Here is a 17,713-nt window from a genome sequence, read left to right on the forward strand (position 1 = left end):
CAAAGGGTTTTGGCATACATACCTTGCTCATAGCCCCATAATTTATTACTGTAGTTAGATAGTCAGTATGTAAAAAGTGATCTGTCAAAAGACGTAGGTGATCTGGAAGAAAATGTGTGCACTGCCAAAGGATGTAAGGGAACCTGATAAATACTAGCTATGCTTGCTCAAAAGTAGGCCCCACTGATTTCAATAAGACTTATTTCAAAATAAACCTGAATTCTGAGTGTTTATTTATTCTTGAGACTGTCTTGTGATGTAAGAAGGTGTCTGGCTGTGCAGGAGATGCTGGTGAGAGCAACACATGCAAGGGCACATGACATGCAAAGATTATTCTAAACTACACCAGTTGCCAAGTAAGACAATCTGTGCAGTTGATATTTCTCCTGGCTGTGTTTACTCTCCTCTGAACAGTAAGTTAATGAAGGTGTTTTGAACAATCATGTGTTTGGCAATGAGAAATGATTTTTTTAAAATTATAGTCAAAATTTTGAATTAGAAAGAATTTGACTTATGAAGTTTCACTTTGGGCACTTAAATAAAAATAAAAATAAAGCAGTTGATGAACAAGAACGTGATGCGATCACAAGCTCAGCATTTGTGTAGACAGCAGTAGTTTAATCAGCAAAGCATCTTTGCTGTCATTTATAAAATGAAAATCTGGGGTTAACGTGTTTAAAATTAGAAAGGCAATCCCTGTGTGTGTGGTTTTTTTAATTCAAATATTTTTTTATTGATTTTCATGTAAATACAAGAACAACATAGAACTACAGTAACTTGTCCAGTGGTACATTCTTAAGTTTCATATGCAGTACACAGTACACAAGCAATACATTTATTTATGCATTGTCAATTCAGGTTTCTTCTCCACAGAGATTCTTGTGTTGTGGGTGGAATGAAAGTATATACTGTCTCATTTTTAAAGGAAAATAATGGAAGCCAAGTCTCAGCAAAAATGTCTATCTTTGAAGTGCCTTTATTTACCCTTCTATGGCAAGTAAGGCATTCCGATAGAGCCACATTCCAAATATTATTTACCCAGGTTTCAAGGGGGATTTCTATTAGCTGATAATAGAAAAAAATATTAAGTCTCTGCATTTAAGGTTATTTTTTAAATTTGAGCCTAAGGATAACAAGGCAAGAGCTGAATTGGGTGGAAGGAATTGCTGAGTAATTTTGGAAATAATCTGGAACACCTTTCCCCAAAAGGTGTAAACCAACGTGCCACTCCACCATGCATGAAAATACGAGCCTATCACTCAGTGGCCTTTCCAGCATAGGCGAGAGATGGTAGTGTTTATTTTGGCTAGACGTGGTGGAGTCCAGTGCCAGCGAAATACAATTTTAAGAGAAGCCTCCTTCAAATGAGCAGAGATTGTACGTAGGGATGGGTTGTGCTAAATCGATTGCCATTTATTATCTGCAATTAGGATCCTCAAGTCTCTTTCCCACACTGTCCGGAGGCCTCCTGTATCACCTGCATATTGTTCTAAAAGAATGCTATAGTTTAAAGACGCAGCTCCTTTTATGCCATATTTTGATTTGTTATATAGAGACTCAAATGACATAAGAGAATGAAGGCCATTCCCCTTGCGTTCCAAGTATCTTGCAAATAATAATAATAATAATTTATTTATAACCCGGCCATCTGGCTAGGTTTCCCCAGCCACTCTGAGTGGTTCCCAACAGAATGAATGTGCACAATTGAATAGATTGAAACCAGGTTAACTGGGCATCATCCAATTTCTCCATGAGATCATGCGTTGAGATTGCTTTACCTCGAGGCAGAAGGTCTCTTATCGACGGATACCTTTCTCCTCAAGTTTTTAAAATTGTCTTTATTTATCCTCTTGTTGGAATGATGGAGGCAATCCCTGTGTTTGATGGGAAGGGTACAGTCAGACATAGCTGCTCGCAGAAGAAAAAATAAAGGAGCAGCTAGTTATGATTATAACTGAAAGATCAAATGACTCTTAAAACTATCATCCATGCCTGTCTGTATAGGCCACTTCTTGTTGTCTGAACTGCTTTCATTTGCACAAGTGCTTTTGGTAGGTTAGTTTAAGGCAGTCTTTGCCAACCTGGTGCCCTTCAGAAGTTTTGGACTACATTTCCCATCAGCCCCAGCCAACACAGCTATTTCAAGGGCATAAGGCTGATGAAGGCTGGTTTAAGAGATATTGAGCTTCAGGTTTTGCATCCACTGTGTGCAGGAAACTATTCCCTGTTTCATGAAAAGACAGCTTCACTAGATGTACATCTCCTTTAAAGTTTGTATCATACTGGCTCAACTGTGCTTCCTGAGCGCATGTTTGAAGCTCACATGTAGGTATGGCCTTGACAGGCTGCTCTTCATTTTATCAACATCAGTAAATGTGTTTTATTTTTAGAAGCAACTGCCCTTTAGAGAGCACCTGCTGAAGTAAGAATGGAATGGACTCCCCCTGGACTCTCCTTCATTGCAGGTTTTAATGCAGAGGTTGGAGGCCTTCTGCCAGGGATGCTTTAGTTGCAATTTCCTGCACTGAAGGGGGTTGGACCAGATGACCCCTGGGATCACTTCTAACTCTACAGTTCTATGATTCTATGAAACTAACTGTGAATTTAAGCATACTTAGGCGGGAAGCTTTTCCACAAAATTCCTTAGTACACCACAACTGAGTGCAAGGATGCAAATATGCCCGATTAAAATATTGGCAAAGCAACTCTGAGAGGGAAAGTTCGGCATTGGAAAAGTGGTCACGTCCCCCCCGCACTCCGCCAATCCCCCCTGCCCCAAGTTTGCTATGTTTGCTTGTGAGGAAAACACCTTCAATATAAACCTAAGATCTGGCACTTTTTGCAATCAAGCACTGCTCACAAGCCCTATTCTGTGATTGCATTCCATATGCTTGGGGAGTTTTGCCTTCCCAGCCCCAACCCTCTTATGGCAATATTCTTGTATCATTGATAAACTTTACACACAGGCCTGGACACGTCACTGCCTGATGCAAAGAACAATGTGTGTTCCCCACCACCACTCAACTTCAGCTCAGAAACAGAAGCTGAATCTTAATTCACCCCGGTAATGGGTCTTCCACAGCACCTGAGGCAGCAGGCTAATTTAGTGTGGGGCAAAGGCATGTGATATAGTCTACATAGCTGTGTCTTCAGACACAGGGAACTGGGCAGGGCACCTTAGGAGCAACAACCAGGGAGCTGCTGCTCTTCCCCCTCCCTGCCCAGCACCTGCTGCTTGAAGTGGTTGCCGGACTTTGCCTAATGGGAGAGCAGCCTTGCTTACTCTTATATTCCATATGTTCCCATATCCACACTCATCACTGTTTCACAAATGCCGTCTGCGGAGATAAATGTGCCCCATCATGTGAGACAGTCATCCACCTCTCTGCTCACCAGCGTGTGGATGCAGTGAACTGAACCTTTACCAAATATTCAGGTGTGATCATGGAAAAGGGGGCGCATGCTTCTTGTATGCACTTGTGTAGATAAAATGTCACAAAAGCAGCTCTTCCAAAGATCTTCTGGAAATCTTTAATGAGCTTCAGATTGTGAAAAGCAGGGGGATGCTGCCACCTGTTGGTGTGCATTTTCATTTTCACAGACTCTTATCCTAAATTCTACTTCTTATCTTTCTCCATTAGGCTTTTGAAACAAAAAGATTAGCTGTGAGTGAAACATCAGCAGGATGACTCAAGCACTGTGGAAAGCAAGGTCCCTTAAGCAACTGCAGGTGACCAGCTTCTTCTTGCCTGGGGATCAGACAAAGTCCTGGATAAGTCAATGAATGGCTACTAATCATGGTGGCTGAATACTACTTCCAAGAGCATAAGCCAAAGGTTGCCAACCATCTTGGACCAGTGAGCACATTTAAAATTTTGAAAGAGTTCTGTGGGCTCCAGTCACAAAATAGCTGCTATGGGGAGAGGGTGTGCAGCATAACATCACATGGCTGCCGTGGAGAGTGTGGCACAACACACAATTTAGAGAGACAGGCACAGTGGACGACTTTGCTTTACCATGCAACCTCAGCTGTATCCTGCTGGCCCTGGTTTTAACATATACACACTATGCAGAGATGTTGCTGTCAATGTGTCTATTTTATTGTTATGCCGTCTGTTATTATGCTTTTTATTATGTTTTTAATGTTTTACACCGCCCTGGGAACTTTGATAAAGGGCGTATATAAATTGAATTAACATCAACAACACCAACACCATTTAATAATAATAATAATAATAATAATAAATTTATTATTTATACCCCGCCCATCTGGCTGAGTTTCCCCAGCCACTCTGGGCGGCTCCCAATCTAGTGTTAAAAACAGTACAGTGTTAAATATTAAAAACTTCCCTGAACAGGGCTGCCTTCAGATGTCTTTTAAAGATAGGATAGCTGCTTATTTCCTTCACATCTGAAGGGAGGGTGTTCCACAGGGTGGGCGCCACTACTAAGAAGGCCCTCTGTCTGGTTCCCTGTAACCTCACTTCTCGCAATGAGGGAACCGCCAGAAGGCCCTCGGCGCTGGATCTCAGTGTCCGGGCTGAACGATGGGGGTGGAAACGCTCCTTAAAACAAATTACAATCTCAAGAATAAAGTGGGTGTTTAGATATTATTTTCCCAAAAATAATAAGCTAGCTAATATTTTGCCACATCACAATTTTGGCCTTAAAAAACTGTTGGCATGCTGAGCAGCAGAGGGCCCTCATTCTTCCCTAGAGCTATCTATGACATGGACTCCATGCAATATTCATTTCAGCTCAAGATTGGCATGCAATTGTTGTAAACATAACTTTTTTAAAGAATAAGAGGCTACCAAATGTACATAGTAAAACTTATATTGGCAATAAACACAAGAATGCATGTCAGGAGATAGAAAGGCAGCTCTGGTGACCATGAGATGTTTACATGAGATGTTAACTCTTTATTGTAACCCCCAATCTGTAAGGGATGCTGGTGTAGCAATAAAACTGCTAGCACATTTGCAAAGTTAAGCAGGGTCTGGTTTGGTTTCAAAATGGATGGGGGACTGAGCATTGAGGAGGTTGGACTAGATGATACCTGGTTCTCTTCCAACTCTATGATTTTATGATTAACATTTTAATAACGTTTCAGAAAAATGTAATCGGTCAGTGTAAAGTTTAGCTATTCTGCAATTACAGAATTTGCATCCATCCATCCAGTCTATGGAACTGAGAGGATTTTGTATTTTTGTGCTGATGCAAACATTTGCACAAACTATATTGGCTACCATTCTATTTCTTACTTACAAGCATGGTGTAAATCAAGGAGCATTCCGGGGGGGTAGACTAGATGATTCTTGGGCACCTTCCAATTCTACAATTCTTTGATTCTATAAATAGAGGATTAGACTGGGGAAGAAAGCAATATGACATGATTATTCTTAAAACCCTCTTTTCAAAAGGTAAAAGAGAGTATTTTATTCCCACAGATTCCGAAAGCACAATAAAGGATCAAAAAGAGGAAAACTGTTATGGAACTTCGGAAGAACCCTGAGACATGTGAGTTGTGCAAGTCCCACTTTATAATATTTATGCGACCTCCTGTATGCATTCTGTATGTAATCCAGTATTGCATGTTTGGCTAGTAGCAGTTCTCCTGGGGCTCAGTATCTCACAAAACTGCTGGTGATGCCAAGGACTATGTGTGGGATCTTCTGTATGCAGAGCCCTGTGTAATGTCCATGTATATGCAGAAATGCATCTGCCCGCCCCTCTTCTTTCCAGTGTGATGGTGTTCACCAAAACACACAAGGAGCGTAATCAAATGTCCTGTCAGGTGCCTGTCTTTATGCTATGATTGACCCTTTGGAATACTGTAACATACTCTACATAGGGTTAAACTCAAAGAGCTGCCGCCAAGTTGCTGACTGGGGCTGATTGTAGGGAGCATACTATTTCCTTGCTACAACAGCTCCACTGGCTTCCAGTCTGTTTCTGGGCACAATTCAAAGTTTTGACCTATAAAATACTATACAGCTTAGGTCCAAGATATCTGACCATATTCCCTCATACGAACCTGTCTGGGTTTTGAGATCTTCAGGGGAGGTCTTTCTTTTCAGTCCCACCACTTTCACAGGCATGCTTGGTGGGGACACAGAACAGGGCCTTCTTGGTGGCTGCCCCCTGACTTTGGAACTGCCCCCTTCCCCAAGAAGCTAGACTGGCTCCCTCCTTGTTGTCCTTTGGTTGGCAGGTGAAGACCTTCTTCTTCTACCAGGTTTTTGGAAATGGACTTTTAACAAAAGGGCTGGTGCTATGCTGTTTTTATCATAATTATTTGTATGTTTAAACAGATTTTATATGTATATAGTTTTAATTATATCAGTGTTTAGTTTTTTAAATTATTTTTTTATATATTTTAACATTATATTTTTTAAAAACTGTCAGCTGCCTTCAGTCTTGTCAGGAAAAAAGGCAGGGTATAAGTAAATATAATAATAGTGATAGTCCTAATATAGCCAGGATTATCTGCATAGGGAAACTTCCATGTGAGGATTCTCATATGTGTAGGGATTATGTGTAGAAGAAAAATCTGCACACCATCAGACTGACTGCTAAGAAGCATTGTGTGGGTGTCACTGCCAGCACTGCCAATAACGTTGTGAGGTGCATATTTCTGTGTCACAACTGGTCATGCTGTTAAAACTTGAGCACGTGGCTACATAACACTGCAGTGTTAACTGGGGCAGAGTGGTACCAAGATGATGCTATCAGGCATTGCATTAGCCTCCAGGAAGGCCACTGGGGTGTTGTTTTCTGGAAAGACCACCAATGGCCCCACTTTCCATCTCATTAACACAGTCTCCAGAAGCCATGCAAGGTTATTGCTGAGTCATGTAGAAGCAAACACTTTTCAACAGGAGATGAGCACTGGCAACTTCATGGTATTGCTTCATGCCATACTGACAGCGAGTATGGTAGCTTGTTGGATTAGACAATTTGTTAGTCATATTCAGCATAGTGTCAAAATACAAACACGATTAACTTACAGATGAGGTATTTAGTGGCAATATAGGTAGGGGTGTCTCCTCTTCACACCCTCCAACTTTCTGAAGCAAGTAAAGCTGAATTGTGCAATTTAATGTATTTATTTATTGGGGACATTTCTAATCTGCTCTTCAGTGAAATATCTCAGAGTGGCAAATGTAGATTAAAAATTAACAATAACATAATAATATAAAAACAAGGAGAAAGATTTGGTGAAACTAGACAGCTCATTAAAGCACAACATATGGTCTGGGTGGTAACAAGGTCTCCACATGGGACCAGAGTTGAAATGCCACAACTCAGATCCCCACCCCCATAAATCTGAAGAGGGGCATTTGAGGTGGATCTCAATTGGGAGGAGGCAGTTCTTAAGTGAGCCTGGTCCCAGGCCATTTAGAATTTTCAACTTTAAAAGCAGCAGCTTGACTTGGTCTCAGAATGAAGCCAGTGCAGCTGTTTCAAAACTGGCGAGAGATGCATTCCATCAGTTTGGCCCCACTGAGTAATCTTAACTGCTATATTCTATGCTAACTGCAGCTTTTGCACTCTCTTCAAGGGCAGTCCCATGTAAAATGGGTTGCAGTAATTTGAGATGTACCAGAGCATGAATGATTGTGGCCAGGCTATTCCAGCTGAAGAGAAGGTGCACCAGCATTAGCTGAAAGGAACCTCTCCATGCCACTTGAGCTACTTGAAAAAGGACCAGAGCTATAAGCATCTGCAAAAGATAAACCTGGTCCTTCAGGGAGAGTGCAAACACCACCTGCGGGCACGGTAGCCCCTCTGTCTTATCAGGATAAAGACTATTTGCAAAACTAAGTCCTGCTTAGCTGTCTCTCCAAAACTGAACACTTTCAAGCCTATATCCACATTTATTGAGACTAGACAAATGTCTTTAAAAAAAATTGAGTTTCAGAATTATTTCTGTGACCAGTATCAAAATCAATATTTTCTTCTTACACAGAAGTGCAGAAAACATAGTTCACTTTGCAAAAATTATGTATGTTTTGCAGAATTCAGCTTTTATTTGCACAGAATTTGAAAAACCATGGCAGTAATTTTGCTTGTTTAAAACACCAATGAAAAAGGATGAAGTACACAGAAAGTGCATGGTAGTACCTAGGTAGCAATTATCAGGTGTGTCTCTGAAATGGCGGACTAGCACTGTGCAAAAAACATGGCTGCTAATCATAGCAAATGAATCAGCCAGCCCATTTCCCAGAGAAACAAGGTAAAGAGATTGCCACAGGCAACGGTTTGCTTTGGGCAGAAAGTAGTAGGCATATCTCTCAGTTGATCCAAATTCTTGCAAAACATCACTTACTTACAGAGAATCTCCCTCGTCAAGGTTGGAAAGCTTATCTGTAGACAAAATATTTATAGCTGTTAGTTTAGTTCTAATAATCTGTTCATTAGAACATATTAGGAGACAAAAAACCCCTCCTTTATATAGATTACAGATTATGCGTGATTCATCATAGTTATTTCTGGCAGCACTTCTTGGCACACAAACATTTCTTTGAAGGCAGAATTTACCATCAAGCTGCTTTATGGGTTCTTTTGAGAGGCAGAATAGATTGCTCTGTAGTACAGAGCAGGAAATATAAAACAGCCTCCCACCTGCTAATGATCATCAGCCTACTTTGGAAAGCGTAAGAGCTACGAGTTCTCTAGCTGTCAGTTACACATTGCCTTCCTACGCAGACTGTTAAAATTGAGAAGCTAGGTTATTTCATGTTAAACTAAACAGTGCCTTAGGTTCTTCATTACTTAGCTAAATCAAATTGGTGTTTTGACCCTTTTTGTTATTTTAGCTGTTTGGGAAGGAATAAAATTGCAGATACATACCACATGGACAAAAAGCAACAGTATTTTGTTATATAACTACATGGTTGTTGTTGTTTTTTAAGGTGATGGCCCTTTTCCAACAGTGAATGGTAACAATTATTAATTATGATTAATCTGTAGATAAAGAACTTGAGGATTGAGTAAATTCAGCTGAAGCTAATGTTTTCATAGCACAGCTAATTTAAGAAACGAGCAATTGTTTTAATTTTGGTTGGTGTGATTGGTTGATTCATACTAAGTAGTTCCTGACTTACTTAAGGCAATAAATTCCCTCTGAGTAGGGCTACAAATTCACCCAAACATTGGTGTCTGCTGTTGTTTTTGTTTCTTAAACAGTAATGCTCTTAAAGTGACTCGGTGCTGAAAAAAGCAACAGCCAGAAACATTTAAAACAAACCATTTATTTAAATCAAACTGTTATTTCTAACAGTTACATAAGTTACATAGAATGGCTAAGTCAGAAGATTTCACAAGGTGGGGGAGGAGGGTCAAACTCTCAAGCAGGCAAAATAGTATCACACAATAGGTACCAGTAAAGAAAATCTTAAAACATTCAAATAAGGCCATAATTTTTAATTAAAAACAACAATAAAACCCCCAAAGATCATTATTTGTTTTTCTTTCAGTGTGTCCAGTGCTGCTAGAACTACATGTACCTTGCAATGTACAGATTTAATCCAGGCAGTAATAACTAGGGTGCAAACCCCGAAGTTCGTCTCCTGCTCAAATCCCTATGAAGTACCTGGGAATTGCAGCACTTGATGGATTACACCCTTCTCTGTTTTTAAACTGTTAACAGTGTAGTAATGCTCATTACTACGTACAACTCTCCTGGAAGCTTCTGCCTTCATAACTTAAAATTCACAAAGTGCACAGTTAAAGATATGCCAGAAAATTTAAATCTGCTACTCTACCAACAGCTGCCCATGCTTAATACTTAGTGGTCTACTGGAACAAAATTACACTCTTTTAAAAGAGCTGTATCACTGTAAAACATTTAGTTTCAAAGATGTGCCAACATTTTGTGAACTGAAAAGTAGAAAAACATGGATTATATAAAGAAAATACAAAAACACTAGAAATGACCAAACAGTTTTAAAGAACAAGCACCACAATGGACATCAGCATTCAGTTTAGTAGCATATATCCATTCTACTCCAACCAGTCAACTTCATCAAACTCTGAGTCATCTTCTGAATCACTGTATTCCACAGCAATGCGACGAGACAAGATGGTGGCAACATCATTCTCAACACGCTCGTGTTTAGCTTCTTGTTCACGTTGCTCTTCAACTTTTCGTAACTGAATACCTAAAAGTACATGGGGGGAATTAATAGTACTGTGTACCAAATATTTATCAGACATGCTAATATGAACTTGCTTTGTTCAAAGCATTGCCAAAGCAATGTTTTAGACAGCTTTTTATAGTTCATGCATTTGCGGTTTCCCCAGTATCTTGCAAATCTCCACAAAAAACTAGTTTGTATATGGCTATAGGTTTATACAGGGAGGGGATTTCATGTAACATAGAGAAAATTGTTTTGATTCTTCTCCTAAGGACATAAGTGTATGGAAATATAAGGCATAAAAATGCCATTATCACACAGTGAGACTCCAGTTTCTCCTCATGAACACAAGCTATTTCTACTTTTTTTTAAAAAAAAAAAGTACCAAAGGTTGAAGTTATAATTGGCTACTAATGCAGATGTCTTTTTGAGAGGCATATATTCTTTTCAATCATGCTTTTACTGTAAAAAGCAACAACAAACTTCTGTTGTAGCTTGTATTAAATATTCAATGGTCCTTTAGTGACAATGAAGTTTTTTCCTGGTAGCTTTAGAAATCAGCTCAAATAGAAGGCTGATGGATGCTAATCCTACCAGTAAGTATTAGCAGCAATAAATATTATATACCCTTTTCTTCTTCTTCATTGTCCTTTTTAGGGTTCTAAACTCATCAACAACAGTTGCCCATATGAAAAAATTCCAACTTCCCCTTACTGTTGATTAAAAAATAAATTCTGCCTGCATAGTTAGTTGCACGTGGAGAGAGTCACACATGAAGAGTAAACTGCAGCAAAGTCTAGTAGAAATGGGATAATGGCTTCTTTTATTATTTCAGAGTAATTTAACAGCAAAGGGAAATGTCAACAACTCCCTCAATAAATATTCCGAGGTTTGCTGCTAAATTGCTATAAAAATTGTAGCCTCTGATATGGTGACTAAGACTCCCAGGAGATAAAACTAGCCTCTCTCAAATTATGCTGGAGAACAACGTCTAAGAGCACATGCTCTCCAAATGTTAAGCAAGCCTGACCTTCCAATGTTGGGATATGCAGTATATACACAAAGCAGAATACCACTTGGTGATTGTCTTATATGCCCACCCCCTTTCTGCTTTGCTTTATTTAAGTTGAGAAAATACACAGCTTTTCTGAAACCATTCTCAAGCTACTAATTATCTAAAGTTGACAATGTAAAAAGACCGACGTCATGAAAATTATCATAGTTTCTAGGTGGCAGAAGGATGTAACATGACCAGCACAATATCTATCTGTATTTGATTGGTTAAACAATTTGCAATTAATAGAAGGAAAACCTGGTTTTTCTATTTATTACATAAATTGTGGGTTTTTAAAGTCATTCTGGCTCAATTTAAAGAAATATTATTTAAATAATGCTATAACCTCATGGTCATAAAACTGTAGGCCAATTGTTCTGTCATGTGAACACTTCTTCAGCTAACATGAAGCCACTTTTACATTCTTATGTTAAGGAGCCCATCTCGTCCAACACCCTGTTCTCAAAGTGGCCAACCAGAAGCTGGTGGGAAATCCGCAAGCAGGATTTGAGCACAAGAGCATTCTCCCCTCCTGTGGTTTTCCCTTCCTGTGGCCTTATCACCTCCAACTGTGAAGGCAAAACCTAGGCATCATGGCTATGTTATGTCTAATCCTCTTTAGTTCCACAGTTAACTATGTGCTGCATGAAGAACTTTGTTTTATCTGTCCTCAATCTTCCAACATTCAGCTTCACTGGGTGTCCATGAATTCTAGTGTTGTGTCAGAGGGATAAAAACTTTTCTCTATTTATTTTCCCCAGGCCATGCATAATTTTATAAACTTCTAACATGTCACCTTTACACTTTAGCCAAGGATATGTAAAGTGCATATGAGAAAAGAATCTATATATGGTAATCTGCCTATTTTGCAGAACCAATGAAGTGTTTAAAATATCCTCAACAGAAATAATTTAATTGAAAACATTAAATCTGCTAAGAGAGTATTTGATTCATTAAACGAATAACGCTGCTAACCAATGAACAGAAGAGATACCTTTTCGTATTGCTTCCAGAAGGACACTTCTGGCATCGCTGATGACAGGTAGTGTTGATGGGTGACGCTTGGGTTCAGGAGCAGGAGTGACTTGTGAAGGTGGTGATGGAGGCATTATTGGAACGTGAGCCCCAGGGGCAACAGATGTGGGAGTGTGGGAGAGTGCTGTAACTGGTGATGAGGGTCGGATGCCAGGAGGTGGCAATGGAGGAGGAGGAGGAGGTGGAGGAAGTCCTTGCATTTCGCCCTGTGGAACTGGAATGGCTTCACAGACTTGGGCCGCTCTGGTGACGGGAGGAGAGGGTTGTGCCAAAGGAGGTGCAATTGGAGGAGGAGCAGGGTGAAGCACTCCAGGAGCAATCTGGAGAGGAGCTGGGGGCGGCGGCACAGCTGGAGCTTGCAAAACAGCTGTTGGAGGGGGTGGAGGCGGTGGCACTGGAGGTGGTGGAGTGGAAGTCATTGCAGATCTTAATGAAGAAGTTGACAAGGCGGATGGAAGGGGTGGTGGAGGTGGAGGAGGAGTAGGACTCACAAACACTGGTGTTCTGCCAGTAGCAGGTGACTGAGGACGATTTTCAGTCAAACCTGTGGTAGAGCTGAAATGGAAAACACTCCAAGTGATTACTATAAGAGTGAAAGCTGGCCACAGGGCATTTATATTTAACTTTCAATTAAACTCCAGTAATACGGCTATTGCAGATATATTTTTGCACAAGCATGCTAAAGGGCACCATAGTTTAGTCATTTACTACAAGCTTTTACTACTCAAACAATGTAACAACAACACTGCGTTATTTACGCTTTCACTTTTTGAGAATGTTCCATAAATTCAAGTTCTGTCATATGGCCAGTGCTAGACTGAAACCAACTTGAAATACCCTTAAAACAGGGGTGAGGGATCTGTGGCCCTCTTTATGGTATTAGACTGCAATTCCCTTTATTCCTGACCATTGGCCAAGGTGGTTGCAGCTGGTGAGAGTTGGGAGTCCCAACAACATCTGGAGTGCTTTGGTTTCCCCACACCTGCTTTTAAAGCACAGCATGAAAGCACTTTAGAACTGGGAACTAGTATTAAACTGATCTCTAAACATGTTAACAAATTTACAACTACATTTTGGAATGTGTTCGTTTCTTGAAGCCTATGTCTCAAGCCAGGTCCCCACATGGCTAATACTGTGTGAGATGAAGCAGGGTATTTTCCTTACCTTATTTTCAAAAATCAGTGCCTGTGTCCTGCACTGGAAAACACTCTAAAACTCATATAAAGTTGTGTTTGAAGTTTGTTTTTTAGACTTATGCTTTAGAGTGTTTTGTACTGAACGAGATAGAAGTACTTTAAAAGACACTTCGAAAAACTGATTTTTTGTTTTTTTTAAATGTACCGGTAGGTTTTCTTTCAGTAATAATGTAACAAAACTGAAATCTCAATGTTAAGTTCTGTATTTATTATAGTACAGTATCTCAAAGTATTTGGCAAACAAGCATTCCATGCCTTTTAGTTCCTTGATAGGTTGATTTGCCTATAGCCAAGACCGGTGGTGTCAATCTTTCCCCCACTTTGTCAGTTCAATGAAAAGGTGTCCTGAATTAGTATTTTAAGTGTTTCATACCTGACACAGGGTGGAATGGGTTTCACATCTCCTGCTCCATGCATTGGTGGAGGTGGGGGCGGCTCATGTGGCCTGACTAAGACACGTTCCTCTGCTCTGCTCAGCAATTCAGTCATCTGGCTGTATGGCAATGCAGAAAGAGAATAGGGTCCATCCATGTGTTCCACATATGCCTGAGGTCTGAAAAGAAAGAAATCCACTTACAAATTGTATATGCTAATTTTGCATCCTATCTACAGCCCTATTGGTTTCAAGAACCACAAAAGAATGAAGACAGTCCTTCTGGCAGTTTGTATGGGGTTAAGACCAAAGACAGAAACAGTACAAAATGATCAGTAGAACATGACAAACTAGGTTACACAAAGTAGCTCTGCAAGTATAAACGAAGCACTTCGCAAGCATTTAGCAAATATTTTTTGCTTACATTACTCTAACAATTTTTGTATGTTAATAAGAGTATACAAATAACAGTAAATAATGTAAATGGTAGGTTGAGTTCTTCTAATCGCAAAGTAGAAAACAAATAAAGGGGATTTCTGGTTCTCTGAAACAGAGGCAAAAGAAGGACAAAGGCTTAGACCAGGCATGTCCAAAGTCTGTTTCGGGGGCCTAATCCGGCCCCTGTGGAAGTTTTTTTCCTGGGGTAAATCCTAAAAAAGCCTGAACAACTTCAATCCTTAAAAAAGGTCAGCAACTTTGGTTGGCCCCCACGGCCCTTCACCTCATCAAATCTGGCCCTCTTTGAAAAAGTTTGGACACCACTGGCTTAGACACTGAAGGAGGAACAGCTGGACAATGAAGGAGGGATCACAGCAGCAGTAGGAGTGTAGAGGACAGAGTGGCAACCGCTGGTAGTTGGGAGGTTGCCTGAAGAACCAGCATAAAAACTGCATGTGTACATCCAAATATATAAATGGGTATAGTAGGAATGTGTTGTCATAATAGGCCTCAGGTGATTATGCGGCTCAAAAATCCGTGCAGACAATAAATGAAAAAAAGCTGCTAGGTCAGGAGAGAAATATAATTTGATGTGATGGATAGCACCAACTCATGAGCATTTTGTCTACGATATCGAAAGTTTAAACAATGGCCTCAAGTTTTCTAAATTCTATGAAAAATTATTTTACAAACTGGCCAATCTTTATGTTTTTATAACTAATATACAAAATAATTAGCTACTAAAAGTAAGAAGTAAAAAAGAAAACCTCGTCTCAAAATGTGACGCAGGGCCATTAGCAATTTCAATGTGCTTATGTAAGAGACTGGCATCATCTTCAGCAAGCTCTGGACCCAGGGCTAACTTCTGCCACTCTCTGCGCCTGTCATGAGGAGCCCGCGGCACTTTTTCTGGTTCATGAGGACGATCTAGATTCTTCTGCTACAAAATAGCACAAAAAATAAATTGACAACCGTTCTTCCTGGCAAACTATAATATCTGTTATAACACCAACAAAATTACTTAATTATAGGACAAATACAAAATTCAAAATAGATCAGTAAGGCTTATCACTACAACTGATTCAAACATTTATTTGTACATATAGAACCATTTTTAATTGCTTCAGCTATTAATGCAAAGGTTTATTATGCTTTGTAAATCATGCTAATTGAGAAACACTGAAGAAAGTGTTTGAATGGAGGCTATAAGGAGTAGAAACATGCATTTCATATATATAAGCACTCAGTCCCCTTTATCTGGCATTATATAAGATGTTGTGGAAGAGAATGGATTACCTGAGTGTTTTTTCTTAAAAAGAATTAATATACTTCAAAAACAGAAAGAAAGTAAGAGAGAGAGAGAGAGAAAGAAAGAAAGAAAGAGAGAAAGAAAGAAAATTAAACCCAAACACATATACAAATCTTTTTTGTGGGTTTTTTCTACAATCCAGTGACACATAAATTTTATGAAACAAACAAACAAAAAAAAAAAAAAAATAAAACCCCTGGAAAAAGTAATTACAGTGGTGCCTCGCAAGACGAAATTAATCCGTTCCGCGAGAGTCTTCCTCTAGCGGTTTTTTCGTCTTGCGAAGCAACCCTATTAGCGGCTTAACGGATTAGCGCTATTAGCGGCTATTAAAGGCTTAAAGGCTTAGCGGATTAGCTGCTAAAAGGCTATTAAAGGCTATTAAAGGCTTAGCAGATTAGATAAAGGGGGGGAAAGCGAAAAAAAATCTCAAGACTTGCAAGACATTTTCGTCTTGCAAAGCAAGCCCATAGGGAAATTCGTCCTGCGAAGCAACTCAAAAACGGAAAACCCTTTCGTCTAGCGGGTTTTCCGTCTTGCGAGGCATTCGTCTTGCGGGGCACCACTGTATTGGCGCAGTGACATCTTTTAAAATATTTGCTTTATTTATAAATACCAGGATATTGTCCTCAGGCTCATGAAATGCTCACTTAAAGCTGAAAAGTTACTAAGAACGCAGTAGCATATTTCACAGGAGTTTGAACTTTGTTATCATTAATATATAAAATAAAAATTTGCCACATAGCTGAAAGCGAATTCTTGTTTGTCCTCTAGTATACCTTAATTTATGAGTTAATTTTTCAGCAATAGCAATGGACCAGATTTGACGATACCATATTAAATCTTGATTTAATCCTTCTAAATATTTCTATTTTCCATCTTGGCAGCTAACACAAGAATGGGGAACAACCTCTGCCTGACACTAGGGAAACTGCTTCCAGACTGGGTTGAGATTACTAGGCTATATCTCAGCAGCATCTTTTCTTTTCTTTTGTAAAGTAGCAGCATCTTTTCTCTTCCTGTGTTTAGATGGTCTTTGATAATTTCTCCCATTCAGAAGGCTTTTATGGATGCTTTTTGTTTGTGTTATTCTGCCTCCTAGATTTTTATGACAGCATGTTTGATTTTAATGATTGTTTTATTGTGGTTTGTCTTGCTTTGTTGGTTGCTTTGGTCAATTTTAGTTAAAAAAATGAGAAGCAAATGATTAGAATAAAACCAATAAAATATAGCGCAAATCTGAAAAAATTGTTCTATTCATGTGATGTTAAATTTTCTTAATAGCAGGGCATCCTTCAGGACCACGTAACGTAACTCATTTCCTAGGAGGATAATACCTTTTGCTTTCTTTTCTCCTTTCTTTTGTCTTCTGTGTCTTGTAACATCTTTTCTTTCCATAGATCAAAGAAATAGGAAGGATTGGTGTAAAACTTCAAACCCTCTTTTCCATCATCTCTAAAGGAAAAATAAGATTATAAGATAAAACATGTTACTAAATAAATATAAAATATGGTATGCACAGCATGTAACAGCAAAAGGGAGACTGCTGAACCCTCACCTCCCAATTAAGGAAAGAAAATCCTTACAATTAGGAGGGTATGAGGTTAATACAGTGGTGCCTCGCAAGACAAAAAGAATCCATTCTGTGAGTCTCTTCGTCTAGCGGTTTTTTCGTCTTGCGAAGCAAGCCCATTGACGGATTAGCGGATTAGCGCTATTAGCGGCTTTTAGCGGTTTATCGGCTTATCGGATAAGCGGCTTAGAAAAAGGGGGGGAAAGGAAAAAAAACCCGCAGGAACTCGCAAGACATTTTCGTCTTGCGAAGCAAGCCCATAGGAGATTCGTTTTGCGAAGCACCTCCAAAACGGAAAACTCTTTCGTCTAGTGGGTTTTCCGTCTTGCGAGGCATTCGTCTTGTGGGGCACCACTGTATAATTTTCATTATATAAAGTGAACAATAAGAAAAATTGATTGTTTGTTCTTAGGGGTACGGCACAAACAAATAGTATATGGAAGAGAAAAGAAAAGACATGGAGAGGTAGAATGTGTATGTACACAAATTCAAGCTGAGAGTGGATCTTGGGAAGGAAGGGAGATAAGGAAGCTACCATGGGGTGGGGGAGAGAAGACCAGGCCCCACCAGGCTTTTTCAGCTGGACTCTGCTC

General features: G+C 39.6%; 2 protein-coding genes across 5 annotated transcripts in view; one reads left to right on the forward strand and one right to left on the reverse strand.

The window, feature by feature from the left end:
* GPR6 (G protein-coupled receptor 6) overlaps window positions 1–6,316 on the forward strand; it is a 78,485-nt gene extending 72,169 nt beyond the window's left edge. Inside the window, exons 3-4 of the transcript XR_013984645.1 lie at window positions 3,642–3,857; window positions 5,451–6,316. The gene's annotated coding sequence lies outside the window, so the exon portion shown is untranslated. The remainder of the gene's footprint in view (window positions 1–3,641; window positions 3,858–5,450) is intronic.
* Window positions 6,317–9,237: 2,921 nt separating this feature from the next.
* WASF1 (WASP family member 1) overlaps window positions 9,238–17,713 on the reverse strand; it is a 51,966-nt gene continuing 43,490 nt past the window's right edge. For all 4 annotated transcript variants that reach the window (XM_081000393.1, XM_081000392.1, XM_081000390.1 and 1 more), the window contains 5 exons: window positions 16,885–17,002; window positions 15,006–15,178; window positions 13,801–13,980; window positions 12,191–12,786; window positions 9,238–10,166 (listed from right to left, as the gene is read on the reverse strand). In XM_081000393.1, the coding sequence (XP_080856519.1) occupies window positions 10,009–10,166; window positions 12,191–12,786; window positions 13,801–13,980; window positions 15,006–15,178; window positions 16,885–17,002 (1,225 nt within the window). In that variant the 3' untranslated portion in view covers window positions 9,238–10,008. The remainder of the gene's footprint in view (window positions 10,167–12,190; window positions 12,787–13,800; window positions 13,981–15,005; window positions 15,179–16,884; window positions 17,003–17,713) is intronic.

This window comes from Podarcis pityusensis, assembly GCF_964106645.2.
Source record: "Podarcis pityusensis genome assembly, chromosome: 3".
In the NCBI taxonomy this organism is placed as follows: domain Eukaryota; kingdom Metazoa; phylum Chordata; class Lepidosauria; order Squamata; family Lacertidae; genus Podarcis; species Podarcis pityusensis.